Genomic DNA, 21,130 nt, shown 5'->3' on the forward strand with positions numbered 1-21,130 from the left:
TAAAATGCGGCTAAACGCGGCATGCAAACGCGGCAAAACGGGCGTTTCTAAACGCCGGTTTCAGTTTTTCAAAACATGTGTTCAGCAGAGTTTGCACCGGCGTCTCATGTGCATGAGGCCTTAGTCAAAAGACTAACTAAAACTAAATCGAAATTTGATGTAAAAATTAACACTGCTGGTGACACATCTGCACATGCATGCCAGCAGCTGCCCCTGTTTTTTTTGTGTGCATGTACAAAAAAACAAAAACAAAAACAAAAACCGGTAATAGAACAGAAAAATGTTCAACATTCTTGTAAGAGGGAAGGTGGAAGGACAACGTAGAAACTGTTATGGTTCCACCTCAAGGGGGGACAGGTTGGGGGATGGTGGTAAACACGTTTTTACTGTCCCCTCAATTGCAAGCATATTGGAACTACTATTTTCCTAAAATGAAGACAGAATCATTGACTGCCGAGATGGAAATTCAGCATCAGCCCCTCTGAGGTTTTAGGGCTCATTCACATCATATGCGAACACCACATGCAAGTGCACACAGAAAGCAGTTGTTTTCTAGGTGTCCTGTTCACACCATAATGCTGTGTTAAGTTGCAGTGCGCTGGATGAAAAATGCACCAGGTCTACATTCATGCAGCACAAATGTACGGCACCGCATTGCAGTGCGTTGTAACACACTGCATTGTTTAGGCTTAAATGCAATGTCATTTTACAAAATCAAACCTGTTGATATACAGCAACACCGCACACAAAACTGGGCAGGGATCCATTCCAGAGACATTGTGTGTGCCATTGATTGCGGAGCGGATCACTTTCACTTCTTCTCTTCAGCCTCGACTGTTATTTGGCAATAGTGAGGAAAGTATTGACTCAGCATCCTCATTTAAATTTATTGCCATTAGGGCTCATTCAGAGGGACACAAGCCCGCAAGAATCTGGGATTTATACTGGCAGAAAAAGTAGGCCAATGTACACAGTAATAATCAATGACCACCTAAAGGACATGCATTCGCAGCTCATGCCGCGTTCCACAAGCAGTACTGCTGCAACCCATTCAAGTGACCGCAGTGCTGTGGTTTGGATTTTTCAGAATTAACCACTTCAGCCCCGGACCATTTGTCTGCCAAATGACCAGGCCACTTTTTGCGATTCGGCACTGCGTCGCTTTAACTGACAATTGCGCGGTCGCAAACAAAATTTACATCCTTTTTTTCCCCCACAAATAGAGCTTTCTTTTGGTGGTTTTTGATCACCTCTGCGGTTTTTATTTTTTGCGCTATAAACAAAAATAGAGCGACAATTTTGGAAAAAAAAAAAAAAGCCGCCTATACATGCACTTTAAACAAAGGTCAATATTCCTTTGCTTCTGAACCTTAAAGAGGAGTTCCGCACCCCCCCCACGAAAAAAAATTTAAAGTCAGAAGCTACAAATACTGCAGCTGTTGACTTTTAATATATGGACACTTACCTGTCCAGGGAGCCCGCGGTGTCAGCAGCCGAAGCCAATCTTCGGATCGGCTGCAGTTGCCGCCCTTCCTGGTAAGGGAACCCGGGAGTGAAGCCTTTCGGCTTCACAGTCTGTTCCCTGAAGCACGCTGCACTTTCTAATTGGTCCGGCGGCGGAAGGAGGATGGTGCCAAACTTCCAGGAGACCTGGCCACGGCCCCATCTCCCGAAAGTGGGGAACGGTACCTGTTCTATACCCCCCCCCCCCCGACCTTTTTATCTGCAGTCTTCTCTTCGCTACAGGGGTGCAAAGTGCAGAATTTATAAAGCATGACTAAGAGTTCAGAAAATAAAAAAAAAAAAAAGAGGGCGGATAACTGAAAGTTACACTCTGCAGAGTTCAGTGAAGAGAGCTCTGAGAGCTGATTGGAGGGAAGGTACACACCTGACACAGCACACAGGACAGAGCAGAGGCGGTCAATCACAGGCTGTGTGCTGAATCTGCCTCCACTGTCACCTTTTTCTCTTGGTGTCAGAAATACTTGTCAGAAGTGACTCATGCTGATAGCAGAGGAAGGAAGCAGCAGACAAAAATGACACTTTGTGCTCTTTATTGAGGAAAGTCCCCACTATAGAGGGATATACTTTGTTCATACAGTATTTCATGTCTGAGGCTTACAATCACTAAGCTAAAACTGAAGCTAGAGCATCAATTTCAAAATCTTCCCATACAATTACATTGGCATTTAACAGATTATATTCATTTCCCTGTAAAAGCCTCCCTTGTGTAGACATTCAAAAGTCCTGAGACCACTGCTGGGTGTCACCATCTAGGATGTGATGTCAGCAGGCTCACAACTGTCATTCTAGTCTATAGCAATGATGGCGAACCTTGGCAGCCCAGATGTTATGGAACTACATTTCCCATGATGCTCCACTACACTACAGAGTGCATGAGCATCATGGGAAATGTAGTTCCAAAACATTTGGGGTGCCAAGGTTCGCCATCACTGATCTAGCACAGACAGTAATTGGATGCTTCCATAAAAGGACTATGATGTGCAATAAGGTATAAGACTGTGCTAGGGAATTTATTATCTTAGGAGAGTCAAAATTACTAGAAAGTTTAAAGGCACATTGATAAGAAAAAAAAAAAAAAAAAAACAAAATTATGGAAAGGGAAATGCTGGAAGCTTTTATCTGCAGTTTTTTAGATTAATGATATGACAGGGTCTTTAAAACTTATCACTACCCTTACCTTGTATGTAATATTTGCAGTCTGATTATTAAGTTATTTTTAGAAGAAAGAATGGTTGACTCAAAACTAACTAATTATAGGAAAGAGCTTTTGTGGCCACACGTAATCAGAACAAATCGATCGGGACGGAATTTTGTAGGACGCACTGAGCACCCTTCTAATCAGGACATATAAAAAGGGGGCTATGTTTAGAACTGGATCTGGGCAGTGAATAGAATACCAAAAATATTAAAAAGTTACATTTTCACTATTTTTACAATATTTTCTGAGGCTGCATTCACACCAGAGGAGCGCGATTTTCAGGCCTTTCCAATCATTTTTATTTGAGCATTTTTCAGTGTTGTAGAAAAGCATTTAAATCGTTGTACTCAACCCTCAGCGTTTATGTTTCAGCCAATGGGAATCATTAGTGGGAGGAGACCAGTTTTCACAAGCTCAAAATACCCAAAATACACGCGGTTTGATTGTTTACAGGTGTTTCCAGTCCATGGGGCCAAAAATGTCCAAACGTGCCTCAAAAAAGTAGCCCATGTAGCTTTTGGATCGCCAAGAAACAAGGTCCAGGCACCTAAGCGCACATATGTGAACAACCACCATTTAATTACATGGGAATTGGTTTGTTGAGAGTTTTGGAGCTTCGAGCCACAAAACTCAGCTGTGAATTGGACCCTGAATAATAAATGTAAAATTAAAATATAACTTTTCAACACACGCTACCTAAAAAGAGAGGGGGGGGGGGTGCCGATTGCTGATTGGAGGTAAGGGACATACCCCCCTTCACAGAACACACAGGAACAGTGCTGAGGCTGTCAATCTGCTGGAGGTCCCTCCCGTCAGCGTTTTTCTCAGTGTCGGGAAAATATATGTCAGAAGCAGGGCCGGACTTACCATTGGGCTTGACTGGGCTCAAGCCCATGGGCCCCAGCCAATAAGGGGGCCCCGCCCGTTTCGAAAGCCGCCGAGAGCCACTGAAAAAAAAAACAGGATATCTGGCTCTGTATCTCAGTGGCGCCATTTTTAAACTGAAAGGGTACACTGACAAGTCTGCAAATGACACTGGGCAAGGCTACACTGACAAGGCTACACCGACAAGGCTGCAGATGGACACCGACAAGGCTGCATTGATGGGCATTTAAATTTTTTTTCCTTAAAATTCCCTCCTAAACTTGGGGTGCGTGTTATACGCCGATAAATATGGTAATTATCATTTTATCCATTTTTATTGGTTTTATTAATCGTGGACCCAAGACGAATACCAGTACAGTATCCCCCACTTATAGGCTTATATATTATCTACTTTTGTGAGTATCCATTTGGCTGTTTTGTGTTGTCCAATTAAACAGAAGTTCTTTAGTACTGCACTGAGTCTGGCACACCTTGTCCTTTTCTATTTCTGTTTTATAGAGCTGTGCACATGTATAGAAGGGTAGGGCCTGAAAGTGACTCAAGCCCAGTGGCCCCCACCACCCTAAGGCCCCTTTCACACTGGGGCGGTGGGGGCGTCGGCGGTACAACAGCGCTATTTTTAGCGCTGCTGTACCGTCGTTCTTGCAGCTGTATTCGGTTTTAACCCCCCCGCTGGCGGCCGAAAAAGGGTTAAATCCGCTCGTACAGCGCGGCTATAGCCGCGGTATTACCGCGGTATAGCCGCGCTGTCCCATTGATTTCAATGGGCAGGAGCGGTTTAGGAGCGGTGAATACACCGCTCCTTCCCCGCTCCAAAGAAGCGGCTCGCAGGACTTTTTTTACCGTCCTGCGAGCGCACCGCTTCAGTGTGAAAGCCCTCGGGCTTTCACACTGAACAAACAGCGGAGGCTGTTTAGGGGCGGTTTTCAGGCGGTATTTTTAGCGCAATACCGCCTGAAAACCGCTCCAGTGTGAAAGGGGTCTAAGTCCTGCCCTGGTCAGAAGTGATCCATGCTGACAAAAGTGACACTTTAATGACACTTAGTGCTCTGGATTGAGACAAGTACACACTGCAGAGGGATATGCTTCGCTGATATTTCATGTCTTAGTGTTTACAATCACTAAGTTATGAGCAGTTGAATGGACACGCCAAAAAAAAAAAAAAAAAAAAAAAAAAAAAAAAAAAAGACCCATTTGAAAAGGGGTTAATAACAATGCAAAACCACATCAGCCGATCAGAAATGAGCCTTTATGTGGAAATTCATTGCATAGTCACCCAAGTAAAAAGACGAGCATCAAGTTATTCAGAAAGGTGACAAAGATAACCAAACATTCAGTAGATCGATTTCTATACTTATCTCTTTTTTACAGCATGTGCTCTTGGAGATTGTGGTCATCTTTTCTTTATAATTACAAAACAGAGGGGGGGGGGGGGGGGGGTGTCACACGATGGATGGCAAAAGCTCCCCCTGAAACAAACGCGCTTAGTCCATGACTATAGATGGCAGTTTCAAAGGCTAATTGCTGGACAACCAGAGGTCAGACAGAAATCAAACATGGTTTTTTGCATTTATCAAGGTGATATATGACCATTTAGCATTCACAGAGTACTTCTAGGGTGAACTTCCATTTTTAGCAGCTATGCTTAACCATGTAATTTGTATATGGTCATTACTGGTGAACCATTGCGCCTTGAACGCCGCTACTAAATGAAGTTGAGCATTCCTGGCACCGCCTCATCATTTTTCTATAATCATGAAAGATTTAATAATAATTTCAGAATTCTGTGAAAATACATTTACTGTATGTATTAGAAGGACATGCAGAGAACTCCAGAGCAGTGGTTCTCAACATTTTAAAGCAGGGCCCAGTAAATTTTCCAAAAACCTTCCATACCCCAACAGTAAAGTTGATATTCACAATGTAAAAGTACTGGAATGCAAAATGTGCCTTCAAATGCTGGATGTCGTGGTCATGGCAGAGATGAGGGATGTGGTGTGGATGAGGCTGCACCAGATTTGGTGGCCCTATAGGGGATGAAGTATCTGGAGGGGGTTGGGGAGCACTGTGGGAGGCTGGATGGCATAGAGGGACACGGCTGGAGGCACTATGGCAGGCTGAAGGTTCTGCAGCAAGTTGGGGGTGGGGATTGTGAAAGGCTAGGCAGTACTGTGGGAGATTGGAGGGTACTGTGGAGGCTGAGGACTCTTAGGGGCCTGGGGGCACTGTGGAGGGTTAGGGTCATTATGGAAGCTGGGAGCTACCATGAAAGGTTAAGAGATCTACAAGTGGCTTTAGGCACAGCAGGAAGTCAACGACCTGATGGTTGAGAACCACTGTTCTAGACCACTGTTCGCCAACCTTTCAGAAGTCTGAGACCTCTGACCACCAACATGAATTTTATATGCCTTATACACACACGCTCTCATGCTCCCTCCCCCTGGATCACACTGCTGCCTTATACATAAAAACACAATACTCTGGCTCTCTGCTGCCTTACACAGACTAATCATTGGATCTCACTTCCTTATCCAGCCATGTGCTCGAGCCCTGAGCTCCCTCCCACAGTCTGTAATAAGCACTGCCATTGGAAGTCACCTCCTGCTCTCTGCACTACTCCCGGAACCTCCCTCTGAGTTCACATGAGCTGGATCTACAGAGGAGGTATCGGGTATCAATGCACGCCGATAGTATGGACTTTCAGCACATTGAGAACACCGAAAACATTGGGCATTATACATCCACCACAATGCTGATTTTGCGACAGATCCTCTGGGGGACTACTAAAATTTTCTCATGGTCCAGGGACCACTAGTTGGTGACCACTGTTCTAGACAACTAATTGTTTTCCATATACTAAAGCCTCGTACACGCGGTACAATTGTTGGCCAACCAAGCATCTGATTTTTGTTGAAAAGGCGTGTGTCAGGATCTTCTCTTTCATACTAACGGTACACAATTGTGCCACAAACACGAAAATAGTGACGTACTACGAGGAATTTCAGCTCTTGAGCGCCACCCTTTGGGCCCCTTCTGCTAATTTCGTATTTGGTGAGCATTGATTCCCAGCATGCGCGTTTGTACTTTCGACTTGTGTGGCGTATTTGTGTACTGACCATACGAAAATCTGATGTCAAACTGTTGTCCGCCAAAAATTTACTAGCCTGCCATCAAACATTTGTTGGCCGAAAATTGTCAAAAAGGAGCGTACTAACGGTAAGATTTTAGGACAACAGTCTGTCAACAGACAATCTCCTGCCAACAATCGTACCGCGTGTATGAGGCTTTAGTCTCAAATCAAACTGCGATTTCAAACAAGCATGTAAAGAGTTATGATACACATTAAATAAATATTATTTAAAGAAGTATTTAGAACTTAAAATCAGACGCACACCCATTCCACTGTCATAACAGATAAAATCATTATCCATTGGAGCAGCGAAGCAAAAACAGTGCGTCAACGAGATACTTTATGAGCCAATGTAACAGAACACATTGTGTAACAGAGCACCTGAGTCAACAACACCTACTGCCCATCTTATTTACCAAGCAGAGTGCCAACTGAAACAAATATGTTCCCAAGCTGGTTGTAGCTTGTACATGCAAGAGTGTATGAAAACGAGTTGAATTCTAGTTTGATCTGTGTCACCAAGACAAACACCCCACAAAACCATACAATTCACACATAGGAGTGGACTGATGACCTGGCACTGCAGTTTAGACCTGGGACAATGCACTGCATAAAAGTCATGTTGATCCGTGCCCAACGTTGATAAGCACATTCTTATACAGACCACCTTCTGCCTATCATATTTACAGAGCACAGTGCCAACTGAGATATAGGTGTTCCCAAGCTGACCATAGCTTGTACAGACAAGAAGGAGTGGAAACGCGTTGAATTTCGAAATTGTCACCAAGACAAATACCCCACAAAACCATACAATTCTCACAAAAGTGAGTACACCCCTCACATTTTTGCAAATATCTTATTATATCTTTTCATGTGACAACACTGAAGAAATGACACTTTGCTACAATGTAAAGTAGTGAGTGTACAGCTTGTATAACAGTGTAAATTTGCTGTCCTCTCAAAATAACTCAATACACAGCCATTAATGTCTAAACCGCTGGCAACAAAAGTTAGTACACCTCCAAGTGGAAATGTCCAAATTGGGCCCAATTAGCCATTTTCCCTCCCTGGTGTCATGTGACTTGTTAGTGTTACAAGGTCTCAGGTGTGAATGGTGAGCAGGTGTGTTAAATTTTGTGTTATCACTCTCACTCTCTCATACTGGTCACTGGAAGGTCAACATGGCACCTCATGGCAAAGAACTCTCTGAGGATCTGAAAAAAAGAATTGTTGCTCTACATAAAGATGGCCTAGGCTATAAGCAGATTGCCAAGACCCTGAAACTGAGCTGCAGCACGGTGGCCAAGATTATACAGCGGTTTGACAGGACAGGTTCCACTCAGAACAGGCCTCGCCATAGTTGACCAAAGATTTTGAGTGCACGTGCTCAGTGTCATATCCAGAGGTTGTCTTTGGAAAATAGACGTATGAGTGCTGCCAGCATTGCTGCAGAGGTTGAAGGGGGGGGGGGGTCAGCCTGTCAGTGTTCAGACTACACCACACACTGCATCAAATTAGTCTGCCTGGCTGTCGTCCCAGAAGGAAGCCTCTTCTGAAGATGATGTACAAGAAAGCCAACAGTTTGCTGAAGATAAGCAGACCAAGTACATGGATTACTGGAACCATGTCCTGTGGTTTGATGTGACCAAGATAAACTTATTTGTTTCAGATGGTGTCATGCTTGTGTGGCGGTAACCCGGTGAGGAGTACAAAGACAAGTGTGTCTTGCCTACAGTCAAGCATGGTGGTGGGTGTGTCATGGTCTGGGGCTGCATGAGTGCTGCGGGCACTGGGGTGCTACATTTCATTGAGGGAACCATGAATGCCAACATGTACTGTGACATACTGAAGCAGAGCATGATCCCCTCCCTTCGGAGACTGGGCCGCAGGGCAGTATTCCAACATGGTAACGACCCCAAACACACCTCCAAGGCAACTACTGCCTTGCTAAAGAAGCTGAGGGTAAAGGTGATTGACTGGCCAAGCATGTCTCCAGACCTAAACCCTATAGAGCATCTGGGGGGTGGGGGGGGTCCTCAATCAGAAAGTATAGGAGCACAAGGTCTCCAACATTCACCAGCTCCATGATGTTGTCATGGAGGAGTAGAAAAGAACTCCAGTGGCAACCTGTGAAGCTCTGGTGAACTCCATGCCCAAGAGAATTAAGACAGTGCTGGAAAATAACGGTGGCCACACAAAATATTGACACTTTGGGCCCAATCTGGACATTTTCACTTAAGCATGTACTGACTTTTGTTGCCAGCGGTTTAGACATTAACCTCCCTGTCGGTATTCCTGAGTGTCGCTCGGAGTAAATTTTCACTACCAAAAGCGGTAACCCTGAGCCACACTCGGGATTGCATCGCAGGATCCATATACAGCTTACATACCTTTTCCCCAGGCATCCTGCGAATGATCCGGCTGTGTCCTCCGCCGGATCATCCGCCTGATTCATCATTGTTCCGGGCTCCATTCCCTGTGAGCGTCGCGACGCACTGGGGCAGAGGCCGGCGGCAAAGGCCAGCGGCAAAGTAAAAAACTGAAAAATACATCCCACTGTAATCTGTAAGATCACATTACTGTATCAAATCATTTAACCTCCCTCTTGTCCCTAGTGCTTTGTCCAGTGCCCTGCTTGCAGTTTTATATTATATATACTGTTCTTTCTGCCTGGAAACTTGAGATTTCCATGGCATCCAAAAAGCATCCCTCTACATCAAAAGCGTTTTTGACCAGCTACAAAACAGCGATAGTAAATTAGAATCACTTGCAGAATTAAACAATAGTGATTAGTAGGAAAAATCGACAGACACCCAAAGAGACGACAGCGACGATTCTGCGACTGAGCAAATGTCAGTGTTATTGATTACATTATTGAATAAAATGTATTATTTGTTAAAATTATTTATAGTTTATTACCTTAGAATTTATTATTTCGTGTTTCAAACTCAGACCCGGGATGTCTACTAGACTCTTGTTTGGACAGATTTAAGTGTTTTATTACTAAGAATTACAAGCCTACAATATAAGACGCCTCATTTCCATGCAAAACAATGTACCGTTTTGAGATTCAAAAATCTGACATAACCATAACGCCAGGGAGGTTAATGGCTGTGTGCTGAGTTATTTTGAGGGGACAGCAAATTTACACTGTTATACAAGCTGTACAGTCACTACTTTACATTGTAGCAAAGTGTCATTTCTTCAGTGCCGTCACATGAAAAGATATAATAAAATATTTACAAAAATGTGAGGGGTGTACTCACTTTTGTGTGAGATACTGTAGGAGTTGACTGATGACCTGAACTGGCACTGCACTTAGAGTGGGGACAATGCAGTGTTTAAGTCCTGTTGCCCCTTGCTCACTGCTGACAAGTGCATTCTTATACAGACCACCACCAGAGCCAACATTTACTGCCCATCTTATTTATGGAGCAGAGTGCCAACTGAGACAAATACATTGTCAAGCTCATCATAGATTGCACATACAAGAGGGTGTGAAAACTGGCTGAACTACTAGTTTGTAATCTAGGTTACTGGTTGAACTGTTTGTAAAGACAAATAACCCATAAAACCATAAAAGTTCTCACCAACAAGTTGGGTGATGAGCTAAGATAGCACCACACTTTAGAGCTGGGACGACGTACTGTATAAGTCATGTTGACCCATACCCAATGTTGAGAAGCACATTCTTATACAGACCACCACATGCCTATCATATTTACTGATCAGAGTGCCAACTGAGATGTTACGAACTGGTCATAGCTTATACAGACAAAAAGGTGTGAAAACTCGCTGAATTTCTAAATTGTCACCAAGACAAATAACACACAAAACCATAAAGCTCTCACCAATAAGTTGGACAATGACCTGAGCTAGCATAACACTTTCGAGCTTGTCTTGTTGGTCCTTTCCCATCGCTGATAAGTGCCTTTTTATACAGACCACCACCTGAACCAAGAGATTTACTAAAACCGGAGAGTGTGAAATCTGGTGCAGCTTTGTATACAAATTAGCTTCCAGGTTTTTTGTCAAAGCTTAATTAAAACAAGTTGAAGTTAGAAGCTGATTGGCTACCATGCACAGCTGATAAATAAAGAGGAATGGGGGTATGGCGCTACTTAAAATGACACAGTGTATAAGGCTAGGTTCACACTGCTGCGAATTCTATTGCGAATTTGAGCCGTTGCGATCGCTCAAATTCGCAAGTCATTTAAATTACATAGATTAACATTAGTGCCGTTCACATCGACGCGTTGCGAATATAACCTGCGTGAAAAAAAGGTCCTGTGCGAGTTTACTGCGTTGCGTTGCGAATTTAGTCTCCATAGACATCAATGTAAATCGTTCTTGAATCGCATTGATGGTTCACATATGTGCGAATTCCACCACACTACTCTCCACAAAATCCAGGAAGTACACAGGAAGTTAAGACCCTTTTTTTTTTTACATTATGATTCCATTGGCTAGACTATCAATCGCAGCTATATCCAACTCCTGAAATTCGCGGTAAAATCGCGGTAAAATCGCGGTAAATTCGCGGTAAAATCGCGGTAAAATCGCGGTAAAATCGCACTGCAGCAGTGTGAACCTAGCCTTAATAATCAAAATGTGAAACCCAGTGCATCTGGACCCAATTTGAGTCCACACCTCAATACGAACAGACTGGTTCCTATATGTGTGAAAAATATCTGCATAAAAGGTAATATAAATAATAAAAACAAATAATAAACTATACCAAACACTTCACCAATACACGTAAAATGTCATTTCACAGTGCATACACCCTAATTATGAACCAGTCTAGTGCCAAAGTGTCCAAAGAATATATAATTATATATAAAATGTCCAATACTCTCTCGTCCTGGTAAAGGTAAATGTTGGACAAATATTACAACTTAAACCCAAAAATCCATGTGACTATGTGAAAATATTATATATAAACCATATAGATTAGATTATTCATTTTGTGTTTTACATAATCCAATCCGAGATTATAGAGGTGTCTATACCCAGCATGTATAGTCCAAAAGATAACAGGTGAAAAGACAACGTGACCTCTGTGCTCATAGAATCTGGTGACTTCAGGTGCTCCCCCTGTGTGCCCCCACTCACCAACAGTAGTCACCCCTGCACCATGCACAGCTGCACCAGATTTTGCACTTTCCGGTTTTAGTATATCTACCCCTTACTGTCCATCTTACTTACAGAGCAGAATGCCAACTGACACAAATATGTTCTAAGCTGGTCATAGCTTGTATATACAAGAGGGTGCGAAAACTAGTTGGACTACTAGTTTGTCACCAAGAAAAATACCCCAGAAACCAAAAAGCTCTCTGATGACCTGAGCTGGCACCACACTTTAGAGCTGAAACAATGTACAATGTGTGTACAAGCAAGTCATACTGACCCGTGCCCATCGTTGGCAAAGGGTCTCTTTATATAGAGCATCACAACATCCATATAGCATAATGTAGGATCTCTGACTGTGTCCAGAGAGAGAGCTGCTCAAAACTTGATACTGAAGAGTAAGACCGCCTAAGGCTGTATTTACAGGTTGCCAAATGGTATAAAGTAGAGCTGCATGATTCTGGCCAAAATGAGAATTACTTTTTTTTGCGTAGAATAAAAAAGATCACGAGTCCATCGATGTAAAATCTTTCACATTATCCAAAAAATAAAAAAAATTAAAAAATGGGCTGACTTTACTGGTAAGTTTTTTCCTTCCTTTCTTTTGATGGCTGTGGCTTCAGAAGAGCAGAGAGAATTCTTTGCATAGAAAGAAAATCGGGAAACACTTTAATCAAGATTAATCGTGCAGCTCTAGTATAAAGAGGTACTTTGTCAGTGATGAGCAATACGACTTATACACCACATTACATAGTTACATAGTAGGTGAGGTTGGAAAAAAAAAAAAAAAAAGACACAAGTCCATCAAGTCCAACCTATGTGTGTGATTATATCTCAGTATTACATTGTATATCCCTGTATGTTGTAGTTGTTCAGGTGCTTCTCTAATCGTTTTTTGAAACTATCGGTTCCCCCCACTGAGACCACCGCCTGTGGAAGGGAATTTCACACCCTTGACGCTCTTACAGTAAAGAGCCCTCTATGTAGTTTAAGGTTAAACCTCTTTTCTTCTAATTTTAAGAAGTGGCCAGGAGTCTTGTTAAACTCCCTTCCGCGAAAAAGTTGTATCCCTATTGTGGGGTCACCAGTATGGTATTTGTATATTGAAATCATATCCCCTCTCAAGCATCTCTTCTCCAGAAAGACCAAGTTCAGTGCTCGCAACCTTTCTTCCTAACTAAATGTCCTCCAGACCCTTTATTAGCTGTTGCCATTCTTTGTACTCGTGCCATTTCCAGTACATCCTTCCTGAGGACTGGTGCCCAGAACTGGACAGCATACTCCAGGTGCGGCCGGACCAGAGTCTTGTAGAGCAGGAGAATTATCGTTTTATCTCTAGAATTAATCCCCTTTTTAATGCATGCCAATATTTTGTTTTTCCTTTGTTAGCAGAAGCTTGGCATTGCATGCCATTGCTGAGCCTATCATCTACTAGGACCCCCAGGTAGGATTCCTTGACGATGATTCTAGTGGCAACATTTCTGCACATTTTTTCTGCACATTTTTCAAAAAAAAAAAAAAAAGACATACGATTGCAATAAGGGGAAAACACATCAGCGTATGTAAAGGGAAACGCTCAAAAGCTCCAAAAAGGGAATGGACAGTGCCAGAAAACTAAGAAAGATTTCTTCACTGGAGTCACCAGTACGTGCCTTCATCAAATAAGTCATTACTAATCCGTATGGTGTGTATTGTATGGTCACTGCCTGCATGGTCCTTTTAAATAAATCATTACCAATCTGTCTGAGATTGTATGGTGTGTATTGTATCTAAGGCGCCACCTGTATACCTTAACCAGAGTTATATTCATTTTTCCCCAAGATATTCTCTTTTTTGGAATTATGCGAACATTCAAAATGAACAGTATATATGTAAAAGGAACTCAGGCTAAGGTATATAATACACACTGGTGGGAAGTTCTCCTTTCTAAGCAGCTGTCACCAGAACAGGTTTGCCTCATGGAAGATTTTCTCTCACCTCCTCTCTTTACAACTCAAATAGTTTTAATTTTCCATTGCTTTCTGTATTTGAGCAAATGCTCACCAGGACCAATAGTGGGGTTGAGTCTCCTCAGCAGGAGACGGGAACAGACAGCAATAAAAACCTGGAAAAAGGTCCTAAAGCTTCATCCCTTTATCCCCCAAAAAGTTTGGGCTTTACATATGCATTAGGTTCAGGTGTTTATCTACACAAAGTTCTCACAAGACAAAAATACATCCTCAACTCAATTTAAACCTGGTAGATAATCCCCGAGTCTAACTGCAGTTCTCATTTTAAATCTGCATAGACTTTATCATCCTCAGCTTAGCTTCCAACATGCTAAAATAGTTTCTATAGAGATTGTACAGCTGCAGCTATATAAAATGTATCCCATGTTCAATCTGGAGCAGACTTTTTTTTTAGCCTTCTGACCCTTGAGGAACCCATTGAAAAGGTTTTCAGGTCTCAGGGAACACCTTCTAAATCTATAGCTCATGGCATAATACAAACCCTGGCAAAAATTATGGAATCACCAGTCCCTGAGGATGTTCCTTCAGTTGTTTATTGTTGTAGAAAAAAAAGCAGATCACAGACATGGCCAAAAACTAAAGGCATTTCAAATGGCAACTTTCTGGCTGTAAGAAACACTAAAAGAAATCAAGAAAAATAATTGTGGTGGCCAGTAACAGTTAGATTTATAGAACAAGCACAGGGAATACATTATGGAATCACTCAACTCTGAGGAAAAAATTATGGAATCATGAAAAACAAACAAAATAACACTCCAACACATCACTAGTACTTTGTTGCACCACCTCTGGCTTTTCTAACTGCTTGCAGTCTCTGAGGTATTGATTTAGAGTGATAAACAGTACTCTTCATCAATCTGGCTCCAGCCTTCTCTGATTGCTGTTGCCAAATCATCTTTGCAGGTTGGAGCCTTGTCATGGACCATTTTCTTTAACTTCCACCACAGATTTTCAATTGGATTGAGATCCGGACTGTTTGCAGGCCATGACATTGACCTTATGTGTCTTTCTTCAAGGAATTTTTTCACAGTTTTTGCTCTATGGCAAGATGCATTATCATCTTGATAAATGATAAATAAATGATAAATGATTTCATCATCCCCAAACATCCTTTCAATAGATGGGATAAGAAAAGTGTCCAAAAAAGTGTCCAAAATTTCAATGTAAACCTGTGCATTTATTGAAGATTTAATGACAGCCATCTCCCCAGTGCCTTTACCTGACATGCAGCCCCATATCATAATTGACTGTGGAAATTTGCATGTTTTCTTCAGACAGTCGTCTGCATAAATCTCATTGGAACGGCACCAAACAAAAGTTCCAGCATCATCACCTTGCCCAATGCAGATTCGAGATTCATCACTGAATATGACTTTCATCCAATCATCCACAGTCCACGATTGCCTTTCCTTAGCCCATTGTAACCTTGTTATTTGTGTTTAGGTGTTAGAGATGGCTTTCTTTTAGCTTTTCTGTATGTAAATCCCATTTTCTTTAGGTGGTTTACTACAGTTCGGTCACAGATGTTGACTCCAGTTTCCTCCCATTTGTTCCTCATTTGTTTTGTTGTACATTTTCTGTTTTTTGACGCTTTGATGTCTTCCTTGGTCTACCAGTATGCTTGCCTTTAACCACCTTCCCATGTTGTTTGTATTTGGTCCATGTTTTAGACACAGCCGACTGTGAACAACCAACACCTTGTGCAACACTGCGTGATGATTTACCCTCTTTACCTACATACTAACAAGCAGATTTAATCTGATGCAGGTGTTAGTGTTTGTAATGAAAATTTACAGGGTGATTCCATAATTTTTTTCCTCAGAATTGAGTGATTCCATAATTTATTCCCTGTGCTTGTTCTATAAATCTAACTGTTACTGGCCACCACAATTATTTTTCTTGATTTCTTTTAGTGTTTCTTAAAGCCAGAAAGTTGCCATTTGAAATGCCTTCAGTTTTTGGCCATGTCTGTGATCTGCTTTTTTTCTACAACAATAAACAACTGAAGGAACATCCTCAGGGACTGGTGATTCCATAATTTTTGCCAGGGGTTGTATAAACATGATCAGTGAGTTATAGAAAGTTTTATCTAGAAGAAGAAGAAAGATTGTGGCATACACTAGAGTAGTTCACACCCAGGACTGATAATTTTTAAATAACCTCCTGCCCCTGCTTTGCGTGACAAAAATATTTGCAGTACTAGTCATGAAATGAAAAAATAAAATTGCAAAATAAAAAAAAAAAATCCTTGTACACTGTCCCCTTCCACCAAAGGTCGGTTGAAAATTCATCCCATACATTGATGTTAGTGTAGACAAGCGATCAATCCACAAATGCTCACTTGAAAAGGAACCCCCTCCTAGCAAACGCTGAAGGTACCCTAATGTTCCACTAAAGCCAGGATGAGAAAGGATGATCTAGAGCAGCCTTTTCCAATCTTTAACGTGGAAAAACCCTTGAATTTAACTTGAAGATCTCAGGGAACCCCTGCTAATATTTACTATGTATACAGTGAGTTGTACATATAGGAATGAAAAAAAGAAATTAGATAGTAAAAGAAAAATAAGAATGTGTTTTTGATATTCAGGGCTATTATAATGTAATACAAACATTCAGCAATAATAATGAAGTAAAACAAACATTTATAAAAAAACAAATGGCACGAAAAGAAGCACAGACAATAAAAATGTTAGTGGTCAGTGAAATGCCCCCTTATGCAAGTGGTCAATGAGCCTGGTATTCAGTAGGAGATGGAGCCTATTAGAGATGTGGTGAATGGGAAGAATGCTCCTTATATTGGTGGTCATTGGGAACAATGTTCCTTAGAGCATTGATCAACAGATTGTTAAAAGGCTAATTGGTGTCAATAGTTACAGAGGCAGAAATTTCTCATCAACCAAGGAACACCAAGCATTGAAGATACCTCAGGAGGAGGAAGGATGATCTAGAGCAGGTGCCTCCAAACTTTTAAAACACAAAAGGGCCAGTTTACTGCCTTTTAGACCATTGAGAGGGCAGACTGCGGCCTGTGGGAGTAGAAAATGGTACTGGTGAAAAGAATAATGCCCAATGTCAGTGAGAAGAATATTGTCCCATCTTTGGTGTCAGGAGGAATCGTGCCTCATTGATGTCAGTGGAGAAATCAATTCTCATTGTGGTGCCAGTGAGAGGAATAGTGCCTCATATCAGTGGGAAAAAAAATAGTTCCCCAAGGGTAGAATAAAGGGAAGCAAAGGGCCACATCTGGCCTCCGGGTCACACTTTGGAGACCACTGATCTAGAGTGGCTTTTCTAACCTTTTAACTTCTGAAAAACCTCAAGAATTGTTTTATGTCTTGAGGAACCCTTACTTCTATCAATTTATCAGGAGTCGATGGGTAAAACGCCCCTTGCCTTGGTGGTCAGTAGGAAGAATGCAACCCTTACAGTGGTGGTCAGAATGCCCCAAAGGATTACTAACCTGAAATTATTAATTTCCAAAAGGAACCTCAAGAGGCCTTTGAAGATACCCTAGGGTTCTCTTTTTTGAATCAAACAGGTTTTTATTAAAAACACAACCAATTACAAAGGCAATGACATTGAGGTAGAATTGACAACATATTCTGTAACAATTTCCAAAATCATAGGATAAAGTGTAGTAGATATTATTACATTAGCATTTACCTTGCCAATACAAACAGTGTAGTCGACACATTAGAACACCATGCAGTATGTTGCAGTCAGATAAAACACCCTAGGGTTCTTTGGAACCTTGGTTGAGGGCAGATTATCTAGAGCAGACATTCGAAACTTTTTAAGCCTCGGAGAACTTGCTAAAATCAATTTATCAGGAGTCAATGCGTAAAATGCCCCTTGCATTAGTGGTCTGAACACCCTAAAGGGTAACTAATCTGAGAGGAAAAAAAATTGTTCATTGCCCAAGCAACATTTGAAAATACCCTAGGGCTCCACAGAACCATGGTTGAGAGAAACTGATCTAAAGCAGCCTTTCACAACCTTTTTACACCAGAGGAGTCCCTAAAATCATTTTCAGTTCTCTGGAACCCGTACTAAAACCAATTCATGGAGCGCAGTAGGAAGAATGCAATCCTTACAGTTGTGGTCAGATGCCCGAAAGGGTTACAAATCTGCAAAAGGCATGCCATTGCCCAAAGAACCTCTAAGAAGTGTGAAAAAAAACCTAGGGTTCCATGGAGCCCTGGTTAAGAAAGAATGATTTGAGCAGCCTTTCACAAATTTCATACCCTAGTCGAACCCTGAAAATAATTTTCACTTTGCGGAAAACCCTTACTAAAGCCAATTTATCAGGGGTCAGTAGGAAGAATCCAACCCTTGCAGTGGTGACCACAATGCCCCAAAGGGTTACTAATCTGAGAGGCATAAACTGCTCATTGTACAAACAACCATTTAAGATACCTTGGGTTTCACAGAACCCTGAGATTGATGATCTAGAGCAGACTTTCCCAATTATTTTACCCAGAGAAAACTTTAAAATAATTTTCAGGCCTCCAGGACCCCTAAGCAAACTCTGGAGGAACTCTAGGATTCCAAGGAACCCTGGCTTAGAAAGGATGATCTACAACAGCTCTTCCAAACCTTTTTACCCCTGTAAAGTACAGAAATTTGGTGATGTGAACTCCTGAGACCCCAGTAAATCATCTTCACTAATAACTTAGAATAACCTTTTTGGGGTTGTAAATCTGACTTTAGCAGAAAGACCCCTAAAATAATTGTCAGGTCTCGTGGAACCCTTGCCCATTTATCAGGTGTCAATGAGACAAAAGCACCTAACAATAGTGGGTTGTAGGAAGAACACAACTATTACAGTGGGGCACAAAAGGCCATCTAAAAAAGATCATATGTGGGCACCAGGCCCAGGGAGGTCAATCAGTCCCAGTTCAAGGAACCCCAGTAACCTCTGGAGGAACTCTGGCTGAGAAAGGTTTATCTAGAGAAGCCCAAGAGGAAATGTGAAAATAATTTTCAGGTCCATGGGAAGCAGAACACCCAGCAACCTCTGTAGGAACTCTAGGATTCTAAGGAACACTGGCTTAGAAATCATGATCTAAAAAAGCCTTTCATCCTTTTAACTTAACAGAAAAACCTAAAATAATATCTAGGTCTCTGGGAACCCCCAGCAACCTTTGGAGGAGCCCTGGTTGATAAAGGATCATCTAGAGAACCCTTTCTCAAACATTTCACCCCAGAGGAAATCCTAACATAATTTTTAGCTCTCCTGGAAACCCTCAGCAAATTTTGGGAGAACTCTTCTACTCCACAGAGCCCTGACTGAGAAGGAATGGTCAAGAGAAGCCATTCTCAAACTTTTTAACCCAGAGAAACCCCTAAAATAATTTTCAGGCCCTGGTAAACCTCAGCAACCTCTGAAGAAACCCTGGCTGAAAATGGATGATCTAGAGAAGTCTGTCTTAATCATTTTACCTGCAGAGGAAACCCTAAAATAATTTTGGGTCTCCGAGAAGAGGAACACCCAGCAACCTCTGGAAAACGCCATGATTCCATGGAGCCCTGGCGTTGCCAGGATGATCTAGAGCAGTGGTTCTCAACCTGGGGGTCGAATGATGATTTGCCAGGGGTCACCGAATCCAGGAATGTTCCATTCCCCCCCACCAAGGAGTAAGAGAAGGAATGAAAATAGACAATACATGGAAGGGAGAGGAAAAGAGGGGGAGGAACAAAGAAAAAGGGAGAGAAAGAATAAGAGAAAGAACAAGAGATGCGGCTAGAGAGAGGGATGGGGGGGGGGGGGGGATTAGGCTAGAGGGAGATATAAGGGAAAGAAAGGAGAACAAAAAGAAAGTGTTACACTTTCTAAAATGTACCATAAGGGATTTTAATTCTGTATGGGTGGAAGGGACTCAGGGAGCGCTAAATGTCCGTGGGTTAGGGGTGCAAATTACTACTCTTGCCTTGGGTGCTGACAACCCACGCAACAAAAATATTTTTACTGTTAGGGGTCCCCACAACTTGGGAAATTTTATCAAGGGGCCACGGCACTAGACGGTTGAGAACCACTGATCTAGAGAAACCTTTTTCAACCTTTTCACCCCCGGAGGAAACCCTAAAAATGTCCAGGTTTCAACCATTTTACCCCAGATGAACACCTAAAACAATACATTTTCAGATCTCCTTGAACCCCAGCAACCTCTGGAGGAACTCTAGGACTCCACAGAACCCTGGTTGAGAAAGGCTGATCTTGAGAAGCCTCTCTCAAACCTTTCCACCCCTGTAGACTACATCAAATTCGGGTTGTGTACTCCTGGGACCCCAGTAGGTCATATTCACTTATAACCTGGACTTGGAATGACCCTTTTGGGGTGTTAAATAGCAGATTATCAGATGGTACAAAAAAACGAAATCTGGTAGATGACTTCTCTGAGGACCAGCAGACAACCAAAGGTATTTCCTTGGGGTGAGACCCATAGGTAGAGGGGCATTGTGGTACCCGATGAGGGGCACCTACCACCCTGGGCTGTGTGCTGATGGCACCAGTGTGATCCGGGGTGTTGGTGCCCTGGCACCTCCACCCATGATGAATGGAGTGCCACCATGAATTGTAGGGTGAGGCAGAGCAGCAAAGCAGCAGAGAGGGGGGTGTAAGCAGCACTGAGCACGGAGGGATCCTGGCACCGCAGGAGGAGGGTGGTACTTACAGCCAGAAGGCACATCGCCCGGGTGCCGCAGCCGTTCCTCCGCCGGGTAGCCGCCATGGCTAGGCTGTCAGGCGGTCCAGGAGCTGGCTCATGCCCTGGGCGCTTCTCATCAGCAGAAGCCCCGCTGGCACACAGGGGGCCGGAGCCTCGGCAGGGCGGGCTGGGTGCGGGGTGGGACGCCGGGCTGTGTCTGGAAGGAGCTCGGGCTACCGGCCATCGCTGAGCCGAAACACACACACCACTACCTGCCACCGGCTCACTCTGCGGATGGAGGATGAGCTGACACTGACAGGGAGCCGGAGGGGAGGGGCCTGGGGACGGAGGTGCCGCCCACTCAGCCTGTACACTACGCGCAAGGCAACGCCCACCACGTGACGTCGCGGACAGGGAGATGCGAGCGCGCCCGGGACCGTCATTCCCGTCATCACCGCCAGAGGGCGATCGGCCGCCGGGACACGTGTGTGTGTGTGTGTGCAATCGGCACCGACAACCGTGCGAAATCTGTGTGTGATCGGCTGCATGAAATTGGCCGTGTTTGTAAGTGTTACACATATGATGTCAGGTGTTATATTGTACGGAA

The 21,130-nt window shown here is 43.0% G+C and overlaps 1 protein-coding gene across 1 annotated transcript in view; it reads right to left on the minus strand.

Annotated features, from left to right (window-relative positions):
* Positions 1-20,859, minus strand: part of TNFRSF21 (TNF receptor superfamily member 21) — a 175,365-nt gene extending 154,506 nt beyond the window's left edge. The window contains exon 1 of the mRNA XM_073625272.1: positions 20,551-20,859. Coding sequence (XP_073481373.1) covers positions 20,551-20,607 — 57 coding nt within the window. The 5' untranslated portion in view covers positions 20,608-20,859. The remainder of the gene's footprint in view (positions 1-20,550) is intronic.
* Between the last annotated feature and the right edge of the window lie 271 nt (positions 20,860-21,130).

The sequence above is a fragment of the Aquarana catesbeiana genome, linkage group LG04 (assembly GCF_042186555.1).
Source record: "Aquarana catesbeiana isolate 2022-GZ linkage group LG04, ASM4218655v1, whole genome shotgun sequence".
Classification (NCBI taxonomy): Eukaryota; Metazoa; Chordata; class Amphibia; order Anura; family Ranidae; genus Aquarana; species Aquarana catesbeiana.